The 21,179-nt window shown below is 42.0% G+C and overlaps 1 protein-coding gene across 1 annotated transcript; it reads right to left on the bottom strand.

The window, feature by feature from the left end:
* Positions 1 to 7,593: 7,593 nt before the first annotated feature.
* LOC134746279 (ubiquitin carboxyl-terminal hydrolase 30 homolog) lies at positions 7,594 to 17,201 on the bottom strand. Its single transcript, XM_063680629.1, has 9 exons — positions 16,760 to 17,201; positions 15,886 to 16,058; positions 15,220 to 15,412; positions 14,553 to 14,722; positions 14,178 to 14,265; positions 13,643 to 13,755; positions 13,259 to 13,390; positions 10,626 to 10,804; positions 7,594 to 8,226 (listed from the first exon to the last, which is right to left on the bottom strand). The coding sequence occupies exons 1-9, from the start codon at positions 17,028 to 17,030 to the stop codon at positions 8,022 to 8,024; spliced, it is 1,524 nt and encodes a 507-aa protein (XP_063536699.1). The 5' UTR covers positions 17,031 to 17,201; the 3' UTR covers positions 7,594 to 8,021.
* Positions 17,202 to 21,179: the final 3,978 nt, after the last annotated feature.

Genomic DNA, 21,179 nt, shown 5'->3' with positions numbered 1-21,179 from the left:
AGGCCATCGTTTTTTTAAAGGTAGGAATGCTGACGATTCTGAGAAGAATGAGCCCAAGAAAGTCCAGATTTGTAAGAATCGGGTTTTCAACTTTATTTTTGGAAAGCACTTGCTTTGCTTGGGGCGTCAAAATCTCAAGAACAAATCATCAATCTGATGGAAGTCCCCGCGGAGATAGTATACACTGTATAAAATAAAAAACCGGACAAGTGCGAGTCGGACTCGCCCTTTTTAGTATTTGTTGTTATAGCGGCAACAGAAATACGTCATCTGTGAAAATATCAACTGTAGCTATCATGGTTCATGAGATACAGCCTGGTGACAGACAGACGGACAGCGGAGTCTTAGTAATAGGGTCCCGTTTTTACCCTTTGGGTACGGAACCCTAAAAATTATAGTTGCCATCAATTGGAGTGGTCAAGGTTTTCATAAATATCTAAACAAAGCTTTTATTTTCAAGATGTTAAGAGGCCGTAGTCGATTTTGGTGCAAAAAAGTAAAATTGATAGATTTAGTCGTTGAAATTATACACTTTTTGTTACGTAATATCTAAATAACAAGTATTGGTTTCTATTAGCACGTCTTCTGATCTTGCCTTTTAATAATGAGGTCGCGAGCGTGCGTCACCGGTAAAATATGAAAAGAAGAGGCAGTTTTTAAAAATTCATAAAAAAATTATGGTGGTAAATTATACAAATTGATGTATAAGAATAGTTTCAGAAGATGTTGCAGATTATTGAAGTATCAAAATTACGTTGAAATTAAGTCGATTTTCAGAGATATTGTCACTTGTTTTGAAGTAATTTCTGGAGAAAATTGATTTCATCTAACTTTCATTTACACTACTTCAAAGTCATAATAATAAAAATGTAGTCTGATAAACGTCAAGTACAGGATATGTGTAATACAAAATTACCATGTTTAGCAGTCCAAACTTTACGAAATTTACAAATAAGAGCGACAAAATCAATGCTTTACGCGCGTTTACCTAAAGTTTTCAAAAAATTGATCTGATAAAAGGTAAGATAAGAAGACGTGCTAATAGAAACCAGTACTTGTTATTTCAATTAGGTATCAAAAGGTGTACAATTTCACCGACTAAATCTATCAATTTTACATTTTTGCGACTAAAATCGACACCGGCCTCTTAAGGGTACGTTCAGATATTAGGGGCGTTACATATGCCTAAAGGGTTCCTATGCTCCATTTGCGTAAGGACCCCTCTGTGATGGAAAACCATACTTTTAAGCACTTCAGCCGCTCCGATATGTCTGATAGCCTTGATATAGACTGTGCCAGGTTCTGAAATGTCTTATTCCGGCACTGACCATAAAATTACAAGTACCTACTTTGGTTTTCACAAAACGAAATTTTAAAATTTTAAGAAAAATTTTGAGCTTTTCAAATTTCTTTCGTAATAATCATCAATTAGCTTAAAATTAAACAAAGGCACAAACATTTTTAACATAATCACGAATTATACGAACAAAAGTTTTATATTTTTGTATGCACTTCTAGAAAAAGTGATCGTATTGCACTCAGTGAGACTATTGAGGCATAAAATTACGCAATATAATAATATGTGCCATTTTCAACCAAAAGGGTACTTATTGTCGCTTGTCAGTAAGGCGCTATTTCCATATAGCTTCAATTAGAAATCAACAAGCGACAATGTGGTACCTTTTGGTTAAAAACGTCACATATATTCTTATAAAGTTTACATAATGAAACAAAATTCGAAATATTAATAGAAGTATCATACAAAGATGCATAAGTATATGCAATATATATATCACGATAGGGAACCTATTCCTAAGACATATAGCTATAACTATGTGAGTATAGTCACCCAAAAATACACATCTGGAGTCAACAATTAAAACGAGGTAAATGCCTGAGCTAAGTACGATACAGGGTTATTTATTAAATTCGTGAAACACCCAAAAATGTATTGTGGTAACTTGCCCATGGAAACTTTGGTAAAAAAATAGTTACAAGATGTGCTACACGAGTAGTAAAGTAATTAAAAATATTAAAATACATAATAGGGTGACTGCTATATATAGTAATTGGCCACTCTTAACAATACCTAAGGCTTCAATTGGCTTGTTTCTTTCTGATGTGTTAGGCGAGTGGCCAATAGCATAGAGTAACTTATACTAGAGCGGTACTGTCATAGTAAATTTTGTAACCCCAGTAAATTCACTGCCATCTATCGACACACTTTAAAACTAAAAATGAAGATTTATAAAAATACGATAGAATGTATTTAAATATAGATAAATGACTTTTTTATTTGCATTAATTATTTTTATGATTTTGACCCATGTTCTTTCACTGATATGCGTTAAAATTGTTAAATAACAAACGAAACCGTCAACGCCATCTATACGACTGTAGGCCAAAACTAGTAGCGCCCTCTGAACGAGAATCAAATTTTCGTGATTTTCGAGGCACGTTTTTTCCTTAGACGGTATCCATCTATTACGGAGTTATATCTATCTTTGCCAATAGGGAATATTACGCGAAGGAGTGTACAGGTTTTTAAAGGATCGGCAACGCGCATGTAATATTTCTGGTGTTGCAGGCGTCCATAGGCTACGGTGACTGCTTACCATCAGGCGGGCCGTATGCTTGTTTGCCACCGTCGTGGTATAAAGAAACTGCGCAGGGGCACCACTACCAATCTTGTGATAGATCACAAAACAAGAAAATAGAAATTTCGTTATCTAACATCTCTGTCACTTGCGTATTCAAGCGATAAAGAGGCAGATAGCGAAATTTCGGATTCGCGTTTCCCGGTAGGTACCTCTGTAAACAAACCGCCTTGGTGCATCAATGTCATATTTTATTATCTCTGAAAACTTGTCAAAAAACTGTTAAAGGTACAGTATGTATAAGTTACTCTATGGTTTACTAAACGGGCTACTGCTGCACTCTGGTGGCAGAACATTGCAGTAATACCCCCTATTAGGTACTATGTAGTGTACAATAACTATTATAGCAGTCAACTTACAGCATTGTTAAGAAAGAACATAGTATTTTTCGTATAGCTTGGGTACGGTGACAGTTGCTATCTCAATACAATTTTGCGTTTTAAGGTTATAAATTGAATGGAGATGACAGCTGTCACCGTACGCAATGTATGTGATAAATATTATAGCCATGAATAAGTTAAATATTACATGAAAGTTAACATCTAAAACGTGATACGTTTCCAAATACACTAGACATGGCACTTCGAAATCTGCGAGTACTTGGGCCCGTTTCTCAAAAGCTTGTAACTTGTAATACAAGAGGATGTCACTTTGACAGCTTTTGTTAGAAAGGAAATTCCACTTGTATTACAAGCTACACGCTTTTGAGAAACGAGCCCCAGGTACCTTTAACCTATCTACCTTCACATTCTGCGGTGTATAGTTGAAATTATTTGAAAAGAGCATAAGTTACAGATGTAGTGAACAATCCTTTGTCATCGTATTTTCTCAGAAACGTTTGTATTTGTCATGCTACTTCAGTCAACCTCAGTACTTTTTGTACCGAGACTGAATGAAATAGCAAGACCCGTGCCCTGTTTATCAAAAGCTTGTAGCTTGTAATACAAGTGGAAGTCCCTTTCTAACAAAAGCTGTTAAAAAGGGACTTCCACTTGTATTACAAGCTACAAGCTTTTGATAAATGGGCCCCCGATCGCACGTTTCCGTGGAAATACGATGGTAAAGGATTATTCATTGTACAACAACTGACACTAAACCACCTTGCTTAAAACTAGAATCTACGTCAGATAATTTAAACTATACCACCATCAGTCCTTCTCTTTCAAGTCTTTACGAGTGAAAAGGATGTAGATACAATACAATACAAATGTACAAGGGGACATTCAGTTAGTATTTAGTAATTATTACTAGTAGAGTTTTCTACATCTTTACATAATTTCTGAATCAAAATGTTTAGTAATTCGGTCAATAGCTTACGAAGATACAAAAGTAAGTTTATCATTTAGATAATGGACAGTTGTTAAAAACATTACAACCAGGGGCCCGTTTCTCAATAAGCTTGTAAGTTGTAATACAAGTGGAAGTCCCTTTCTAACAAAAGCTGTCAAAAAGTGACATCTGCTTGTATTACAAGTTACAAGCTTTTGAGAAACGGACCCCTGTAGGCCGAGCACATGATTGGCGCGACAGTATCTCGCCGCGAGATAGACTACCCGTCTTTTACTAACTATATGAATTAAAGGGGGACGGGTAGTTTATGTCGCGGCGAGATACTTTCGCTCCAATCATGTGCTAGCCCGGCAGGGGGCAAGTATACCTACTGTAGAAAAATGAGAACGGGTTAGAGCTCTTACACACTAGCAGCGGCCGCTTGGCGGTTTCATACAAATCGGCACGCCACCTGGACGTATAATTTTGTATGGAAACGCCGAGAAAACACGGGGCAGAAACGCCCTTAGGGTAGAGGTACTTTCCCTAAGGGCGTCTACAATTTGCAATTTTACCATCTGGGATAAGTGATTGAGTCTAACTTATCCTCGACCTGTATTTTTAGAAAAGGTGCACTTGCCTTATAAGTATAAAGTTATGTTAAAACTTGAAGAATTCGTGCGAGCCGATATGTTCCGAGAGTAAATGCAGTAGAAAATACAGTCAATATAAAACTATAGAATTAATTACATATCGTAAATGCAAAGACCATAAACCAGTTATTCTTCAGTAACATCCTTTTGAGTTGGAGAGCATAAATATTGTGTTTATGATCTTACTTTAGCAAAGTTCTCAGTCCATTACATATTGCATAGTTGATCTGCATCTGCGCGGCTATAGTCTGCATCTTCTCAAATGATTTTTACGCTTAAGACGGTAATCTGTTTAAACAAAAGCCATTGTCTCTTTTGTGCGAGCAGTCGGCCATTGTGTGTTGGCGTGTGCCACGGCGCGTGCGACGTAAAAGTCATTTGAGAAGATGCAGACTATACCATAAGTTGGCATTTGACAATTAGGTACGCTAGCGACTGCGTTAACTCGTTCGCACCAAAACATCAGTGCGATTAGGGTTGCCATACGTCCGGATTTGTCCGGACATGTCAGGATTTTTGAACCTCTGTCCGGATTGCGGCCGGACTTGGCAAGTGTCCGGATTTTTAGGAAAGACCTCACGATACAGTACACCGCAGAACGCAGCGCGTCGCCGGTGCGTCGTTCAAGCTACGCCAAATCTCTGTTACAATAAATGTCCGGATTTTTAGGGTGATGTCAGGATTTTTATCAGGACATTTAATTCTTCCATATGGCAACCCTAAGTGCGATCGAGTTTATCCAGTCGCTAAAGTAAACGTCAAGTGTCAAGTCATGGTAGCCGTACTGGCTTTGTGTGAAGATTACCAGTGTAACATCCACTTTTTTGTGTCACTGTTCTTTGTAGAAGATAATTATATTTATAAGGACGAATCAGACATCTTACATCTGATAATACTGAGTAGTAAAGTTATCTACATCAAAATGGACAATAACAGTTAAATACGAGACGAAAAGTATAAGTTTAAAATGTGTTATACTTTTTTGAAAAAAAAAAAAAAAAAAAAAAAAGTGAGCATAAACGATGATACTAAAACATTTAAAAGCAGGATCTCTACAAGATCTAACAGAATAATAAATAATTACATAAGTAATTTGAGCTCTAAAAGCATTTATTCAGCCTACAAGCAAACATTCAAACAAGCATCATAATTTAAAATTTACAACACAATTTTAGGACCCTAATAGAACGGTTCAGGACAAATATAGTAGTATTTTCAGTAATATATCACTACTAGCTTTTGCCCGCGACTTCGTCTGCGTGGAATTAGTAATTTGGGTACCTTAATTCTTAAACAAATCTGTCTTTTTAATCCACCCTTTTTCACCCCCATATTGGTCCACACTATACATTTCCACCCCATTTTTTACACCCTTAAGGGATGATTTCGGGGATAAAAGTTATTCTATATCCTTTCCCACAGCTCAAACTATCCCCATACCAAGTTTCATCTAAATCGGTTCAGCGGTTATTGATTCCCCATACAAATTTCCACCCCCCTTTTCACCCCCTTGAGGGGTGAGTTCTGGGATAAAAAGTATCCTATGTCCTTCCCCGGGACTCAAACTATCTGTATACCAAATTTCAACTAAATCGGTTCAGCGGTTTAAGCGTGAAGAGGTAACACACAGACAGACAGACTTTCGCATTTATAATATTGATATGGATTATTGGTCTAAAATACACTGTACATTTTTAATAACAAAACTTGAGACACAGACATATTAAATATATTAATAACAGGTCACTCACGTATTTTAAACGGGCTGCGGCCCGCAGTCTGCGCCGGTCCGTCACCGTCAACGCAAGCTGCTGATGACACTCCTCGGTACGGAGTGAAACATGTCGAGCGTTTTTCGACTTAAAATACGTGAGTGACCCGTTATAAATATATTTAATACACTGTACATAAACAAATAACCAGCTGAACTAATAGAAATGCGTAATAATCTAAACAATGCCATCTATTGTAGAATGGCATCACAGAAAACCGCCTAGGTGGTGGTCTGTGAATGGCATAAACCCTTTTTTGTCTTTGCATTTCTATTAATTCAAATGTGTGGGTCAAAAACCAGAGTTAGTCATGCCATATACCGGGTGTTTCCTGTAACAGGAGCAATAGGAGCAAGCTGTAGGCTGTACTCCTCAAATTGACCAACATTAGTTCAGCAACTTTTAAAAATAACGTGTTTTGATTTTTATTACACTTTTAAGTTTATTCTAAGACGCAATGTATTGCAAAATTTGTTATGTTTAAAGGGTGACAAGCAACGTCAAACAACCAGATGGCAGCGTACATTGAAAATAATATTTAATTAGTATGAAAATCTTAAAATTTCATAATTTAAAAAAGTTGCTGAACAAATGTTGGTCAGTTTGAGGCGTACAGCCTCCAGTTTAATTTAATCCTCCTGTTACAGGAAACACCCGGGTTATGGCTATAGATCTAAGTCAAATCCAAATTAGCCATAGACTAATATTATACTCAATGCTTTCAGCTTAGTATACTTAGGTCAGTGCTCAGTGTGAATTTAGTAATAATTTAAATTATGGCAATAAATGTGGCGTCCATGCCTAACGGGTCCTTATGCTCCATGTCCATAAGGACCTTTTAGCCATGTAACGTCACAAATAGACTAAACAATTATTAATTATTATCAGGATTTCTTAGCTAAATGTTAGATTTACATTATTATTAAGATTTGTTCTAAAACTCGTTTTGACGACTGTATGTACAGCAGCAGAAGTTGCTAAGCGGGCGAGGTGTTCAAAATAACCTTGACACGCTCTTATTCTCTTAACAATAAAGTCGCGTCAAGATCATTTTGAACACCTCGTCCGCTTAGCAACTTCTGATGCTGACCGTACAGACGATAAGAAAGTTATTTCGAAATCACATTTTAAACAAAACAAAGGACATGTTAATATTTGTATTTTTTTATACAATTTTGGTGTTTGACGATCCTTTTGTGAAATTCTTATTATTAAGTTTGACATATCTATAATAATTCAATGTTTTTAAGAATAATAATAACTGCATCAATAAATTGCTCTGATATTTAGATTAAGGTAATATTTGTAAATCTTGACAATTTGAAAGTGCTTGTTGCTAGGCCTATTTGAATAAAGAATATTTCGACTTTGACTTTGCGTTTTTACACATCTTTTACAAATTTTATTACTTTGTCAGGGATATAACATTTTTTTTCAGGGCAAATTTCTATCATTTGCAATGTTATTATGTGTTGGACTGTGTGGTTAAAGGGACCTTAACGACGATAAGTCATTATCAACGAGGTTTTAATTAAGAGCCATCTAAGAGGTTCATTTACATTGATAACGCCACATTAAAAACAAAAACTGACTCAATACGGACCGAGCGGCCTACAATTCAAACGATCAGACAAATACCTAGGAAGCGCAAACAAGGATCTCGCATCAAATCATATATGATGCGTATTCGCATCAAGCGACGCTGGTTGCGCGGTGTGCGCTGGTGTGCTCGGCGCGTGCGTGTGCGCGCCGTGTGTGTGCTGTGTGTGCGTGGTGTGTGTGGGGGCTCGTTCGTAGAACAACATGTAGGCCGTGCAGCGCAGGACCTCCGTGAGGGACACCTCGTGCACGAGGGTGTCGGAGGTGTACCACCATCTGAAAACACATGAGATTATAATTACGAGTAGACGGGTTCACAGAACAAGCTGCCTCGCGAGGATATTGCCGCGTTAAAAAGCTCTGTGTAGACGTGCCTCGCCTGGCAAATGCACGTGCGCCCGCTTTACTTCAATTCGCACGAGACATGTCGTAGAATAAACTATTAATTTTAAATGCATAGTACAAATAATAATTTAAGAGCGCTGGTGGCCTAGCGGTAAGAGCGTGCGACTTGCAATCCGGAGGTCGCGGGTTCAAACCCCGGCTCGTACCAATGAGTTTTTCGGAACTTATGTACGAAATATCATTTGATATTTACCAGTCGCTTTTCGGTGAAGGAAAACATCGTGAGGAAACCGGACTAATCCCGACAAGGCCTAGTTTCCCCTCTGGGTTGGACGGTCAGATGGCAGTCGCTTTCGTAAAAACTAGTGCCTACGCCAATTCTTGGGATTAGTTGCCAAGCGGACCCCAGGCTCCCATGGAACCGTGGCAAAATGCCGGGACAACGCGAGGAAGATGAGTACAAATAATAATTAATAATACTTTTTTATTTTTACAATTAATAACGTATGGAATAAAATAAATATTAAAAGTAAACCCATTTAGGATAATCGAATGGACCCTCACAACAAGGTTCCATCATCTTTAAAAATATAAAATAAATCTATATGATTAAATCCACTCCCACGACAAGGTTCAATATGAGATAAAAAATATTTTGGCTAAAAGTCTTTAGCGTGTTTAGTGAAACAACAAATTAAACGGAATTTATTGCTTTTAAATACTTACAATACTTGTCCAGATATTCTAGTCCTTCGATCTGGCAATCTTAAATCTTCTACCTACCATATTACTAAAACACTCCTACAATAAATAGATTTTTTCTACTCGTCGACTATAATCTGTGTATTACAACTTCATATGCAACACTACAACCTTACTCTTTTCAACGTTGGATAGTCTATGGCACTTCCGACTCAAGCATAAGAATTTTATCGATACGGTTTAGTCAATTATAAAAATTTTCAAAATAGAACTTCATACATTTCGATAAAATATTTCTTGTTTAAGGAGACTCGATTCAATGCAAATTAGCCTACTTAAACACGCTGCTGCGTCGCATCTGCTTTGTGATTGGTTGGCCAACAATAGTACATTATTGTCGAGGCTCGGAAGTGGCTACTTGCTGGCTGAGGATTCGTTTTAAACGGACGACCTTGGGAGTCCGTTTAATGAGGGCTATCGTTTTTTGCTCACCAGTTGGCGCCTCTGTTGATGGTGGTCCAAAAGACTAAAGAACAGCTGTCAGTCATTGAAGTGACATTTGACATTTCGAACTATGGAAAAGACCACCATTTACACTAGCGCCCCTAGCGGCGAATTCATACGCGTTAGCCCTCATTGAATCCGAAGCCAGCAAGTAGCCTTCCTGCCGAGTCATATATAGTGCTTTTCTCAAAAATGGCGCAATAAATACAAATATAATAGAAATATTTTACAGAAGCAACGTTCTTACGTATATATTTTCACAGAAAAAAGTAAAACAATAGATAAGATTTGCTTTGCCGCCTTTTTATTTTTTTTTAATTGAAAAACGAAGTTTATTTTTCTGCCGAAAATACGCCAACCTATTTGAGACAGCTAAATAGTCGCAGTACCAACCTAATAATAATAAGTACTGATCATCTGTTTGGCTGTTTAATGGACCTATGCCTTCATTTGATATGGCCACTTAAACTTTTAAAAAGTTTGGAACTACAAATAATGGAATTTGTATGCAACATAGCAGTCCCGAAATCGAGACTGCAATGTTTTTAACTTTTTAATTTTTTTACTGACCATAAACTACGCACTTCGTGACTTAATTTTTAACCGGCAACGTCGACTTTGCCGTCCATTTTTGAGAAAAAACATTTTATTTTATGTTGTGGTAGGAACAATTGCTTTATAAGTCAGAAACGCGCATGTGCCACCCTTCATATAGCAACATCCATACCCTACAAAAACCGGTTAGCGTTGCTTGTTAGTCTCCATAGGCTACGGTGGCCAAAATCCGTCTTAAAATTGAATTTAGCTTGAGCAGGTACGCGGGCCTCATGAGTTACGAGGAGGTGTCGTTGACCAACCCGCCGGGGGCGCCGGGCTGGCGGCCGGGGCGCGTATATGATTCTACTACTTGAAAGTATTATTTTTTTGTCTCGTAGAAAAAGTATTGTATACAATAGTGATATAATCAAGCTTTTCAATCTCGTACCTTACTTAAGCAACTCAGCAAGCTTCGTTGCTTAAACACGGTACTCGACTGAAAAGCTCTCTATTATATCACGATTGTATAAAATACTATCATGCCATAGCACTATGGTTTATGAATTTTCAATAGACTTTATAAATACCTGCGGGCTTCGAACCCGTTCCCCCGGCGGTAGGTGGCGAAGTGTCCGGAGCGGGGCCCGCCCACGTGCACCACGACGGCCGCCAGGCGGTACAGCGCGCGCGAGGAGCCCTCGCTCTGCTCGGACTGCGCCGCCGCCGCGCGGACCCGCCCCCCGCTCATCAGGGACACTAGGTCCGTCTGGAATATCAAACATTTCTTATACAAATTGAAATCATGTATTCGCATTCATGATAATTTAAATTGTACACACCGGGTCTTAATCGAGGAAACCGGGTCCACACAGAGCGAGCATACGCGCGAGGCAATTTCCTCGCACACAAAACGTGCCTCGGACGAGGCGGCGCGCGCCAATCACATCTAAAAATGTCGATACAACACGCGCGTCTCGGCCGAGGCACGTCCGCACTGGCCGTTTTGTGCGCGAGGCAATTGCCTCGCGCGTATGCTCGCTCTGTGTGGACTCGGCTATATAGGAATAAGATAAAACGAGAAAATTAAGGCCCGAGCACACCGGCCGCGTTCATGGAGACGACAACGTGCGCGTGCGCTAAAATGATGAAGCCGTACACGCAAGTCACGCAATCAGAGGTATCAATCGCCATCGGGGGTAGAACCTGGCAATGGGACACACAACAGTGCTAATAAAAATACAAATGGCGACATTAAAGGTCGGTTGCACCAAACCCTCTGTCAGCGTTTTACCGTTCGCTAAATTTTATTGTATGGAAAGTTTCATAGTTCTCTGCTGCTTGACGTTAATCAGTCTGTTAATTGTGGTTGGTGCAACTGGCCCTAAATCTCGGCCACGCTTCTCATACCGCGGGCGGCGGCGCCTGCGTGTAGGGCGCCATGGCCACGGTCTCGGGGAACGTTCACATACCGCGGGCGGCGGCGCCTGCGTGTAGGGCGCCATGGCCACGGTCTCGGGGAACGTTCACATACCGCGGGCGGCGGCGCCTGCGTGTAGGGCGCCATGGCCACGGTCTCGGGGAACGTTCACATACCGCGGGCGGCGGCGCCTGCGTGTAGGGCGCCATGGCCACGGTCTCGGGGAACGTTCACATACCGCGGGCGGCGGCGCCTGCGTGTAGGGCGCCATGGCCACGGTCTCGGGGAACGTTCACATACCGCGGGCGGCGGCGCCTGCGTGTAGGGCGCCATGGCCACGGTCTCGGGGAACGTTCACATACCGCGGGCGGCGGCGCCTGCGTGTAGGGCGCCATGGCCACGGTCTCGGGGAACGTTCACATACCGCGGGCGGCGGCGCCTGCGTGTAGGGCGCCATGGCCACGGTCTCGGGGAACGTTCACATACCGCGGGCGGCGGCGCCTGCGTGTAGGGCGCCATGGCCACGGTCTCGGGGAACGTTCACATACCGCGGGCGGCGGCGCCTGCGTGTAGGGCGCCATGGCCACGGTCTCGGGGAACGTTCACATACCGCGGGCGGCGGCGCCTGCGTGTAGGGCGCCATGGCCACGGTCTCGGGGAACGTTCACATACCGCGGGCGGCGGCGCCTGCGTGTAGGGCGCCATGGCCACGGTCTCGGGGAACATTCACATACCGCGGGCGGCGGCGCCTGCGTGTAGGGCGCCATGGCCACGGTCTCGGGGAACGTTCACATACCGCGGGCGGCGGCGCCTGCGTGTAGGGCGCCATGGCCACGGTCTCGGGGAACGTTCACATACCGCGGGCGGCGGCGCCTGCGTGTAGGGCGCCATGGCCACGGTCTCGGGGAACGTTCACATACCGCGGGCGGCGGCGCCTGCGTGTAGGGCGCCATGGCCACGGTCTCGGGGAACGTTCACATACCGCGGGCGGCGGCGCCTGCGTGTAGGGCGCCATGGCCACGGTCTCGGGGAACGTTCACATACCGCGGGCGGCGGCGCCTGCGTGTAGGGCGCCATGGCCACGGTCTCGGGGAACGTTCACATACCGCGGGCGGCGGCGCCTGCGTGTAGGGCGCCATAACCACGGTCTCGGGGAACGTTCACATACCGCGGGCGGCGGCGCCTGCGTGTAGGGCGCCATGGCCACGGTCTCGGTGAACGTTCACATACCGCGGGCGGCGGCGCCTGCGTGTAGGGCGCCATGGCCACGGTCTCGGGGAACGTTCACATACCGCGGGCGGCGGCGCCCGCGTGTAGGGCGCCATGGCCACGGTCTCGGGGAACGTTCACATACCGCGGGCGGCGGCGCCCGCGTGTAGGGCGCCCGCGTGTAGGGCGCCATGGCCACGGTCTCGGGGAACGTTCACATACCCCGGGCGGCGGCGCCTGCGTGTAGGGCGCCATGGCCACGGTCTCGGGGAACGTTCACATACCGCGGGCGGCGGCGCCTGCGTGTAGGGCGCCATGGCCACGGTCTCGGGGAACGTTCACATACCGCGGGCGGCGGCGCCTGCGTGTAGGGCGCCATGGCCACGGTCTCGGGGAACGTTCACATACCGCGGGCGGCGGCGCCTGCGTGTAGGGCGCCATGGCCACGGTCTCGGGGAACGTTCACATACCGCGGGCGGCGGCGCCTGCGTGTAGGGCGCCATGGCCACGGTCTCGGGGAACGTTCACATACCGCGGGCGGCGGCGCCTGCGTGTAGGGCGCCATGGCGACGGTCTCGGGGAACGTTCACATACCGCGGGCGGCGGCGCCTGCGTGTAGGGCGCCATGGCCACGGTCTCGGGGAAGGCCACGGGCTCCGTGCGCTTGCTGAGCGCGCCGCCCGCCCACTCCACCCGCCCGATGTGTAGACAGAGGCAGGCTGGTAACTGAAAGGACAAACAAGCAAAACGTCTTGGAAAACTAACTTCGATTTTTCGTAAAGGAGGAAAAACTTCCTGCTTCAAAGTTGGGTAAGAAAGCATCCTGTTACTCGCGTCATAACTGTCATCGTGTCATGACACCTCGATCGATAAAATCGGCTACCCCAACTCACATACATAAAAAAGGAAAAAACTGATCAAATCACAGACAAAATTATCAAGAAAATTTACGAAAAATAAAGGACTTGTAGTTAGTACCTTTCCAAAGTTGACGGTACGGATATGTTGTGTGTTAAGCGGCGTGTCGGGAGAGCATTTGTTACAGCGGACACCTTTTACCATCTCCGGAGCCGTAAACGCACGGAGTAGCCCTGGAGAAACAACATTTAACCCTTAAATGCATATTGTTGCCAAATGTATACAAAGCATTGTACAGCTCAACAGAAAAAAGCTAAAAACATTTAAGTTAAAACATTTTTTCCAACCAAAAATAAAAAGTCATGCATTTAAGAGTTAAGACAAAGTTCAAGATATTTGTAGAGCCATATGTAGAGCAAGATATGTTAACTGATCAAACTACTCAATACCACTGAATTTGCGTCATATAACAGTTTATTTACGTAGACATGGCATCAAGCATGAGTCCCAAGACTCTAAGAGGTTTATCACGAGCCTTTAAGGCAAGTGCAAGACCTAAGATGTGTGATGATCTTTAGAAATGATGATCCGATTATTTTGTTACATTAAATATCAGGAACATGAAATAATTCCAATCACGCCAACATACTCGTACCGGCTAGACTGTAGGTGCCTGTGTTACCGATAGCTGCGTTCGCCATTGATAGCGAGATGCTGTCAAATTTGTCGTACCGGATCGGACTCTGAAAACAAAAATATCTGTCTAATAGTTTTTTTCCAAATTGTATTTTGTTCTATTGTATTAGCAAATGTTTGTGATATGTGTAGTGTGTATAAGGGCTGGCCTAACCATAATTTCGTAATATTTACAGACCCAAACATTTTCGCTTTGTATAAAAAGTTTTCAAATAGGTTCAAAAATTTTAAGTTTTTGTGTCGTCTCTTTGATAAAACAAATGAGGCAAAACGTCTACAACGAAAAATATTGATGTGATTGTCAGGTGTTTATGGGGGTAGGATAATGTCGAACCTTGGTGCCGCACACGGTGCACTGCAGGCGGGAGGCGAGCGAGCCGCGGAAGGGCGGCGCGGGCTGCGCGCGCGCCGGCGCGGCGGGCACCCAGCGCCGCCCCGCCGAGCTCAGGTGGCAGAACGAGCGCGACACGCCCTTGCCCAGCCGCCGCGGCGGCCCCGCCTCCTCTGTGATACACATAAGATACCTATACTTTGTAAGGAAAAAACAACTTCAATTAGCCCGTCGTACCGATGCAGTTCTGTTCACACCCGGTATACCGTTTCAATACGGATTTCCGATAAATACTTGATGACAGTTTTGAATGAGTTACGGTTAATTTCATTAGACTTATATCGACCGGGATATCCCCGTCCATATAAGTCTAGTGAAATACTTGATGGTCTAATTATAAATGGCTGGATGGTTAAGTATAAATCCCTTAGCAGTCTTAACGATTAAAGGAATTGCCAGAAATTAGGTTCGCGTCATAAGTTGGGTTCGGGTCATCATAAACAGTTCTGATTCACCGATTGTTATTTTTTCAATGCTTGAATTGTTGACAAAAAAAAAAACAAAAATCAATATGTGTGAGTAAAGGGGGGAAGGAAACTCTTCAAAGTTTCCTAAATTATTCATAGGCTTCTTCAGCGATACCGCATGTTCCTCGTAATAACATGATCACCTGGCTCAGGATCCGCTAGAGCCGGCTCGTCCCCGGCTGCAGACTGCGGCCTCGTGGACATCGTGCAGGGAGTGGGGGGAGTGGAGTCCGCGCGGGCGCCCCCCAGGCCTGCGGCGGGCGGGGACGCGGGAGACGCTAAGGCGGACCAGGCGCGACCCCCGCCCAGCCCTAGCGCGTCGGAAAGGCAGCCCGGCTGAGAAAAAATGATTAGGCCAATTGGAAAACTACAGATCAGGAATTCTTGTATTCAGACACGGCCGCAAAGGAAAAATTCACTACTTCTGCTCTACCAACCTTCTGTAAGTGGAGTTTGTGAACAATCGCGAAAGTTATTAGCGATACCCCACATTGACCGTAAATTAATATGAATAAATTAATTTTGCTTTTGTTGGCTGGCTCTTTCACAAAAAAACACATGCTCTAAGAAACTTAAAGCAGGTGCCGGCAACCTGCCTTGCATCAAGCCTTCTTAGCTTAGTGACGAAATAAATTGTGGTAGTAAAAAATATTTAACTAGTTGACAGGTCACAGGCCAATTATCCTGCTTTGAAATTGCAGTTGGGAAAATTGCAAGAATCAAACTATCCTTTTAGTATCTGAGATATGAAAAGAATTTTTTATTTAGGTAAAATATTGAACGACACATCGGAATAATCCCTCTTTTACCTTCTTGGACATGGCAATGGTCTCCTCCTCGATGCAGGAGAGCAGTACATGCAGCAACTCATGTGCATCCTGCTGGTCGGCCGGCACCACCCAGCCTGCTGCCCTCAGGGCTTGGAGCACGCCCAGGGGGCATACTGGTGTGCCGCGGGCCGCCTCGTGAGTGCCATTCACAACTGTGTAAAATTATAGACTGTGTAAAGTTGTATAGTGTATTATCTATTATCAAGAAATTATGAGTAGCTTTGTAGCCTCAATTGGTAAGCAGCAGTTTAGGTTAACACAAGAAAATATCTACACACTACACCTTGTACCAGTGTTGACCGTAAAACCGTAATGGACGGTTACAATTTACTTTACAATTTGTACTGGTTAATGGTAAATTGCATTAACGTTTCGGCCAACACTGCCATAGTGTGTTGATCCTAAAAAGAGAGCTGGTTGCTTAAACCATCAACAATTATATCCTCATTTAGGAACAGCTGATTTGCTGATACTCAAATTTCCTAAATAAACTGTATGTTCATGAACACATACAGTTAATAAAGGAATTAGGAATTTATTTTCTATTATAGAACTAAGTCTACTTCATTATTCATAATTTGTGACATTTTTAACCAAAAGGTACCACATTTTCGCTTGGCGATAAGGTTGATTTCAAATTGAAGCTATAAGGAAATAGCACCTTATTGACAACCGACAATAAGTACCCTTTTGGTTGAAAATGGCACATTTTATTCATAAGCTTTTAGCATAACGACCAAAACAATCCTTAGTTTACAAATTTAATTATTCAAATTAGGTAGGTTTAAACCTCACCTTGAGATAAAGAAAATGATAACAACTGCTGCATCTGAGCAATCAATCACACAAGTACCTTCAATGACGGTGTAGAGCGTAGTAATCATGCTGTTGTGGCTATCGGCCTTCGCGTACTTCTTCAGCCAGTCGATAAACAGCGGACAGGCCGCCAGCGCCTGCAGCAGCGTGTTCAAGAAGCACGTCCGGCCCAAGTTCTGGAGCCCCGCTATCTGCCCGCGCCGCTTCCGCATCTTCGGAGCACCCCCTGGGCCCCACAGCACGAACGCACCAACCACCACCGCGGCGGTCAGCCCCGCGGCCACCAAAATTTTGTCCCCGCTATCCATTGTCTCGTTATTCGGATAGCAGGCGGACACAATCACATGCTTATTTTAAATACACGTTCAAGTTGCATAAATTATTGTGTAATTCTTTTTCGTCTTTCTTGATTTTTGAAAATAATGTCGTCGCAAATTGCCCTTTCAATATATTTTTTCTTTCATAATTTTTTGACTTTTGACAGTTTTGACGTTTGGCATGCAGTGTTGGTCGCTCAGAAAAATACGAAATAGGTTTTCATAAAATTTATAGGTTAACATGAATTTAGTGTCACCAATAATGATAAACAAAGTATCCTAATCCTACAAGTGCGATGGCACCACCACAGCACCACATCAGTATCACGTCTCCGACTCCACATTTCGGCGTGATCATGGGTATGGTCAAAGAGTCCCAACACATATTTATTTGCTTGATTGACAGATTGCTATTATGTATGACTGCAATTTTTCTGATTTTTTATAACAATATTATTTAACGATAATCCTTTTTCAGTAACAGTGAAAATATTTTTTCACAAGTAAATCACTCCAAAAAATTAAGTTCAGCTTTCCCGATTTTCGAAAACAATGTTCACCCGCGGGAAAATTGTTTGATATCACCAATATCGATATAAGCAATATGCAAGGCCCAACGTTAAAGTGGTGATTATTGCGGTTACAACCAGGCACCTGTCATAAACATTAAAGGTGGACATGTTTAGATTAGACCAGGTTTATCCACTGCTTTAGGATATTCATTTATAATTTAGAACTTAGAAATTAACATCAAAGAGAGAAGAGAAAAAGACATTACACCCTCTACACCCTTTACAATAATTTCATTATATTTTGACGTATAATGTCAAATAGATTTTTTCAATATTTTTTTTCTATTTGTAACTTTAGTCTTTGAATTAGGATAGGGATAGTTATATTTTATCCAACTTTACTACACTACAACCAAAGACTACAACTAGATTTTACGATAGATTTTATTATCTGATTGTGGAGGGGGCTTTACGAGCAAAGAGTAGTATAATATTGTTTACTTGCATGAGAAGTGAAGATTATCTTTTGGCAACATTGCAACATTGGCAATTTGCAACGTTCAGTACTTTCAAATGATTTTGAATTTTTCATGATTATTTACTACTAGCTTTTGCCCGCGACTTCGTCTGCGTGGACTTAGTAACAGCAGCTAAAGCGCCTGGAAAAAATTTCATAGCAATAATTCAATTTTAGCATATTATGCACACAAATTAGCAGGCACTTCAACAATTATCTCAATTCCACCCCGCTTTTTACTTTCTTAAGGGATGATTTTCGGGATAAAAACTATCCTATGTCCTTCTCAGGGACTCAATCTATCTCTATGCCAAATTTCATCTAAATCGATTCAGCGGTTTAAGCGTGAAGAGGGAAAACACAGACAGACAGACTTTCGCATTTATAATATTAGTATGGATATAGTATATAGTATAATATATATCTTAGTATAATAGTATAGTGTAGTATGGAATTATGGATAGTTGGTCAAGCAAATCTTGTCAGTAAATGAGAACAAAAAACTATACTCATCCTTTTCTTTTGGGTGCTAGTTTGGCCAAACCGTACATTTTAGTACGATTTGACGTGCTTTTCGTATGAGCGGTTCAATAATATGGTAAAATCCAACCAGACCAAAAAAGTCCGATTTATTTGCGTAAAAATTTGTGACCTTTATTGTTTTGGTATTTTTATTTATTTATATTTCGGAGAACCAACAGCTATCAATTATACAATAGTTAGGGTAGTGGACCCGGTAATGGGCGTGGAACCGGTAATGGGTCATAAAACTACAAATCTTGTAAAATAAGTATCTTAAACTAGTTTATAAACACTGGTAATATTTGACCATAAACAAGAGTCATAGAGCTGCTTAAGTTTGACTTTTTATGAAATTCGGTTATTATTTAAGGAATTGGCGCCAACCCAAAAGTTGTCGTGAAACTGAAAAAAGTAACGAGTAAGAATTCTTAACGCTTCCGGTTCGAGCGCCATCTTGATAGTTAGCATCGTGATTAATTACTTTGTTTTTTGCTTATTAATATTGTTTAAAGTGTAATATCGATAGCTTATTATACAGTAAACTAATGTGGTAGTGTGCAGTGAATGGAGAATTAATTTTGAAGCGCGTTTAACCACCATCTTGGAGTCAACGGCCGGTAGTCCACGTGCTTCTTGTAAAGACTAGCTATCGATTTACAAGAGCTAACAAATCACCGTACACTGTCTTGTACAACCGTACAATTTTTGTCGTTTGTAAACCTCTCAATACCTTGATACTGGCGAAATAGTCCCACTGGGCTGAAGCCATAATTTTAAAAGAAGAAGAAGAAGAAGAATTCTTAACAACTTTGCTAAGAGAGGTGAGTTCATATATTTAATTTTAATTAATTATTAGTTGGTGTAAACTAGAATGTGTTTTGTTAATTGCATTCACCATGAGATAAGGTATACAACACACTATTTTCTGACTCCAGAGATGTAAAAAAATAATAGTATTTTGCCCAATCCCATCATAGGAGCTGTAAAACTAGATGCCTCCTATGATGGGACAATTTACATAATGATGCTTCCCATGCCGTCATTTCATGTTTAAACAATAAAATGTAGTATTGAAATTTGTCAGGAGGTATGCTCGGACTTCAGATAAAATTAATATCGTTTTTACAAACTTTTATTAACTTGCCCTATTAGTTATAGACCGCGAGCCAGACGCAAATTTCGTCAGTCATCGCCTCCCGGGCGAAAACTCGTATAGTAGAAGTGCTAGTTTCGAAAATGATGACCATTTTGGAATCCAAGATGGCGGACATGCACTATGTCATAAAATTCGTCATGGATGTCGTTTTATAGGTTTAAGGGAGTGCAGATTTCGAAAATGATGACCATTTTGGAATCCAATATGGCGGACATGCACTATGTCATAAGTCGTCATGGATGTCGTTATATAGGTTTAAGGGAGTGCAGATTTCGAAAATGATGACCATTTTGGAATCCAAGATGGCGGACATGCAGTATGTCATAAAAGTCGTCATGGATGTCGTTTTATAGGTTTAAGGGAGTGCTAGTTTCGAAAATGATGACCATTTTGGAATCCAAGATGGCGGACATGCACTATGTCATAAAAGTCGTCATGGATGTCGTTTTATAGGTTTAAGGGAGTGCAGATTTCAGAAATGATGACCATTTTGGAATCCAAGATGGCGGACATGCACTATGTCATGAAAGTCGTCATGGATGTCGTTTTATAGGTTTAAGGGAGTGCTAGTTTCGAAAATGATGACCATTTTGGAATCCAAGATGGCGGACATGCACTATGTCATAAAATTCGTCATGGATATCGATTTATAGGTTTAAGGGAGTGCAGATTTCGAAAATGATGACCATTTTGGAATCCAAGATGGCGGACATGCACTATGTCATGAAAGTCGTCATGGATGTCATTTTATGGGTTTTAGGGAGTGCTAGTTTCGAAAATGATGACCATTTTGGAATCCAAGATGGCGGACATGCACTATGTCATAAAAGTCGTCATGGATGTCGTTATATGGGTTTTAGGGAGTGCAATAAGCGGCCAGTACTGTAAAGTGGATACGCCTATTGGGGAAGATGTGGTAGATATTTAAACATATTGATCTTCAATGTATTATTTTTTTCTCACAGGTTAGCTAATTGACAAATCATCTATACAGAATGACTGCCTCTTCAGGAATGGCGATCACGCACCCCCGTTCCATTTGACAGGGCGATACGATTCTAAATTCAAAACGTGGCTGTCGCCAGTTACTGATAAAAAAGGCTGTAAAGGTTACAAAACGTTTACAGTACCTATCAAAAGAAGCTATGTGTATGTAAAAAACGGATTAAGCAATATCAGAACAATTTGTCGCGGGGCCCTCTATGACATTTGGTCGAGCACCGTTCACCCATCTCGCACCGTTAAGAAGTTGCTATACAAAATAAGTGGTAGATTTTTCCATCTTGGATTTTATTCAAAAAAAATTTTTTATAGCAATCCATGGGACCCCGAGTTTCCGTGACCAACATTTAGCGCGCTAGGACAAACTTGAAAATCGGGCGCCATTTAGAATCAGCCATTTTGAAATAAAAATGGCGGCGTCAGAAGCTGCC

Source organism: Cydia strobilella, chromosome 12 (genome assembly GCF_947568885.1).
Source record: "Cydia strobilella chromosome 12, ilCydStro3.1, whole genome shotgun sequence".
NCBI classification, from domain to species: domain Eukaryota; kingdom Metazoa; phylum Arthropoda; class Insecta; order Lepidoptera; family Tortricidae; genus Cydia; species Cydia strobilella.
Note: the sequence above shows the minus strand (reverse complement) of the source record. Positions and strands in the feature narration are given on the sequence as shown.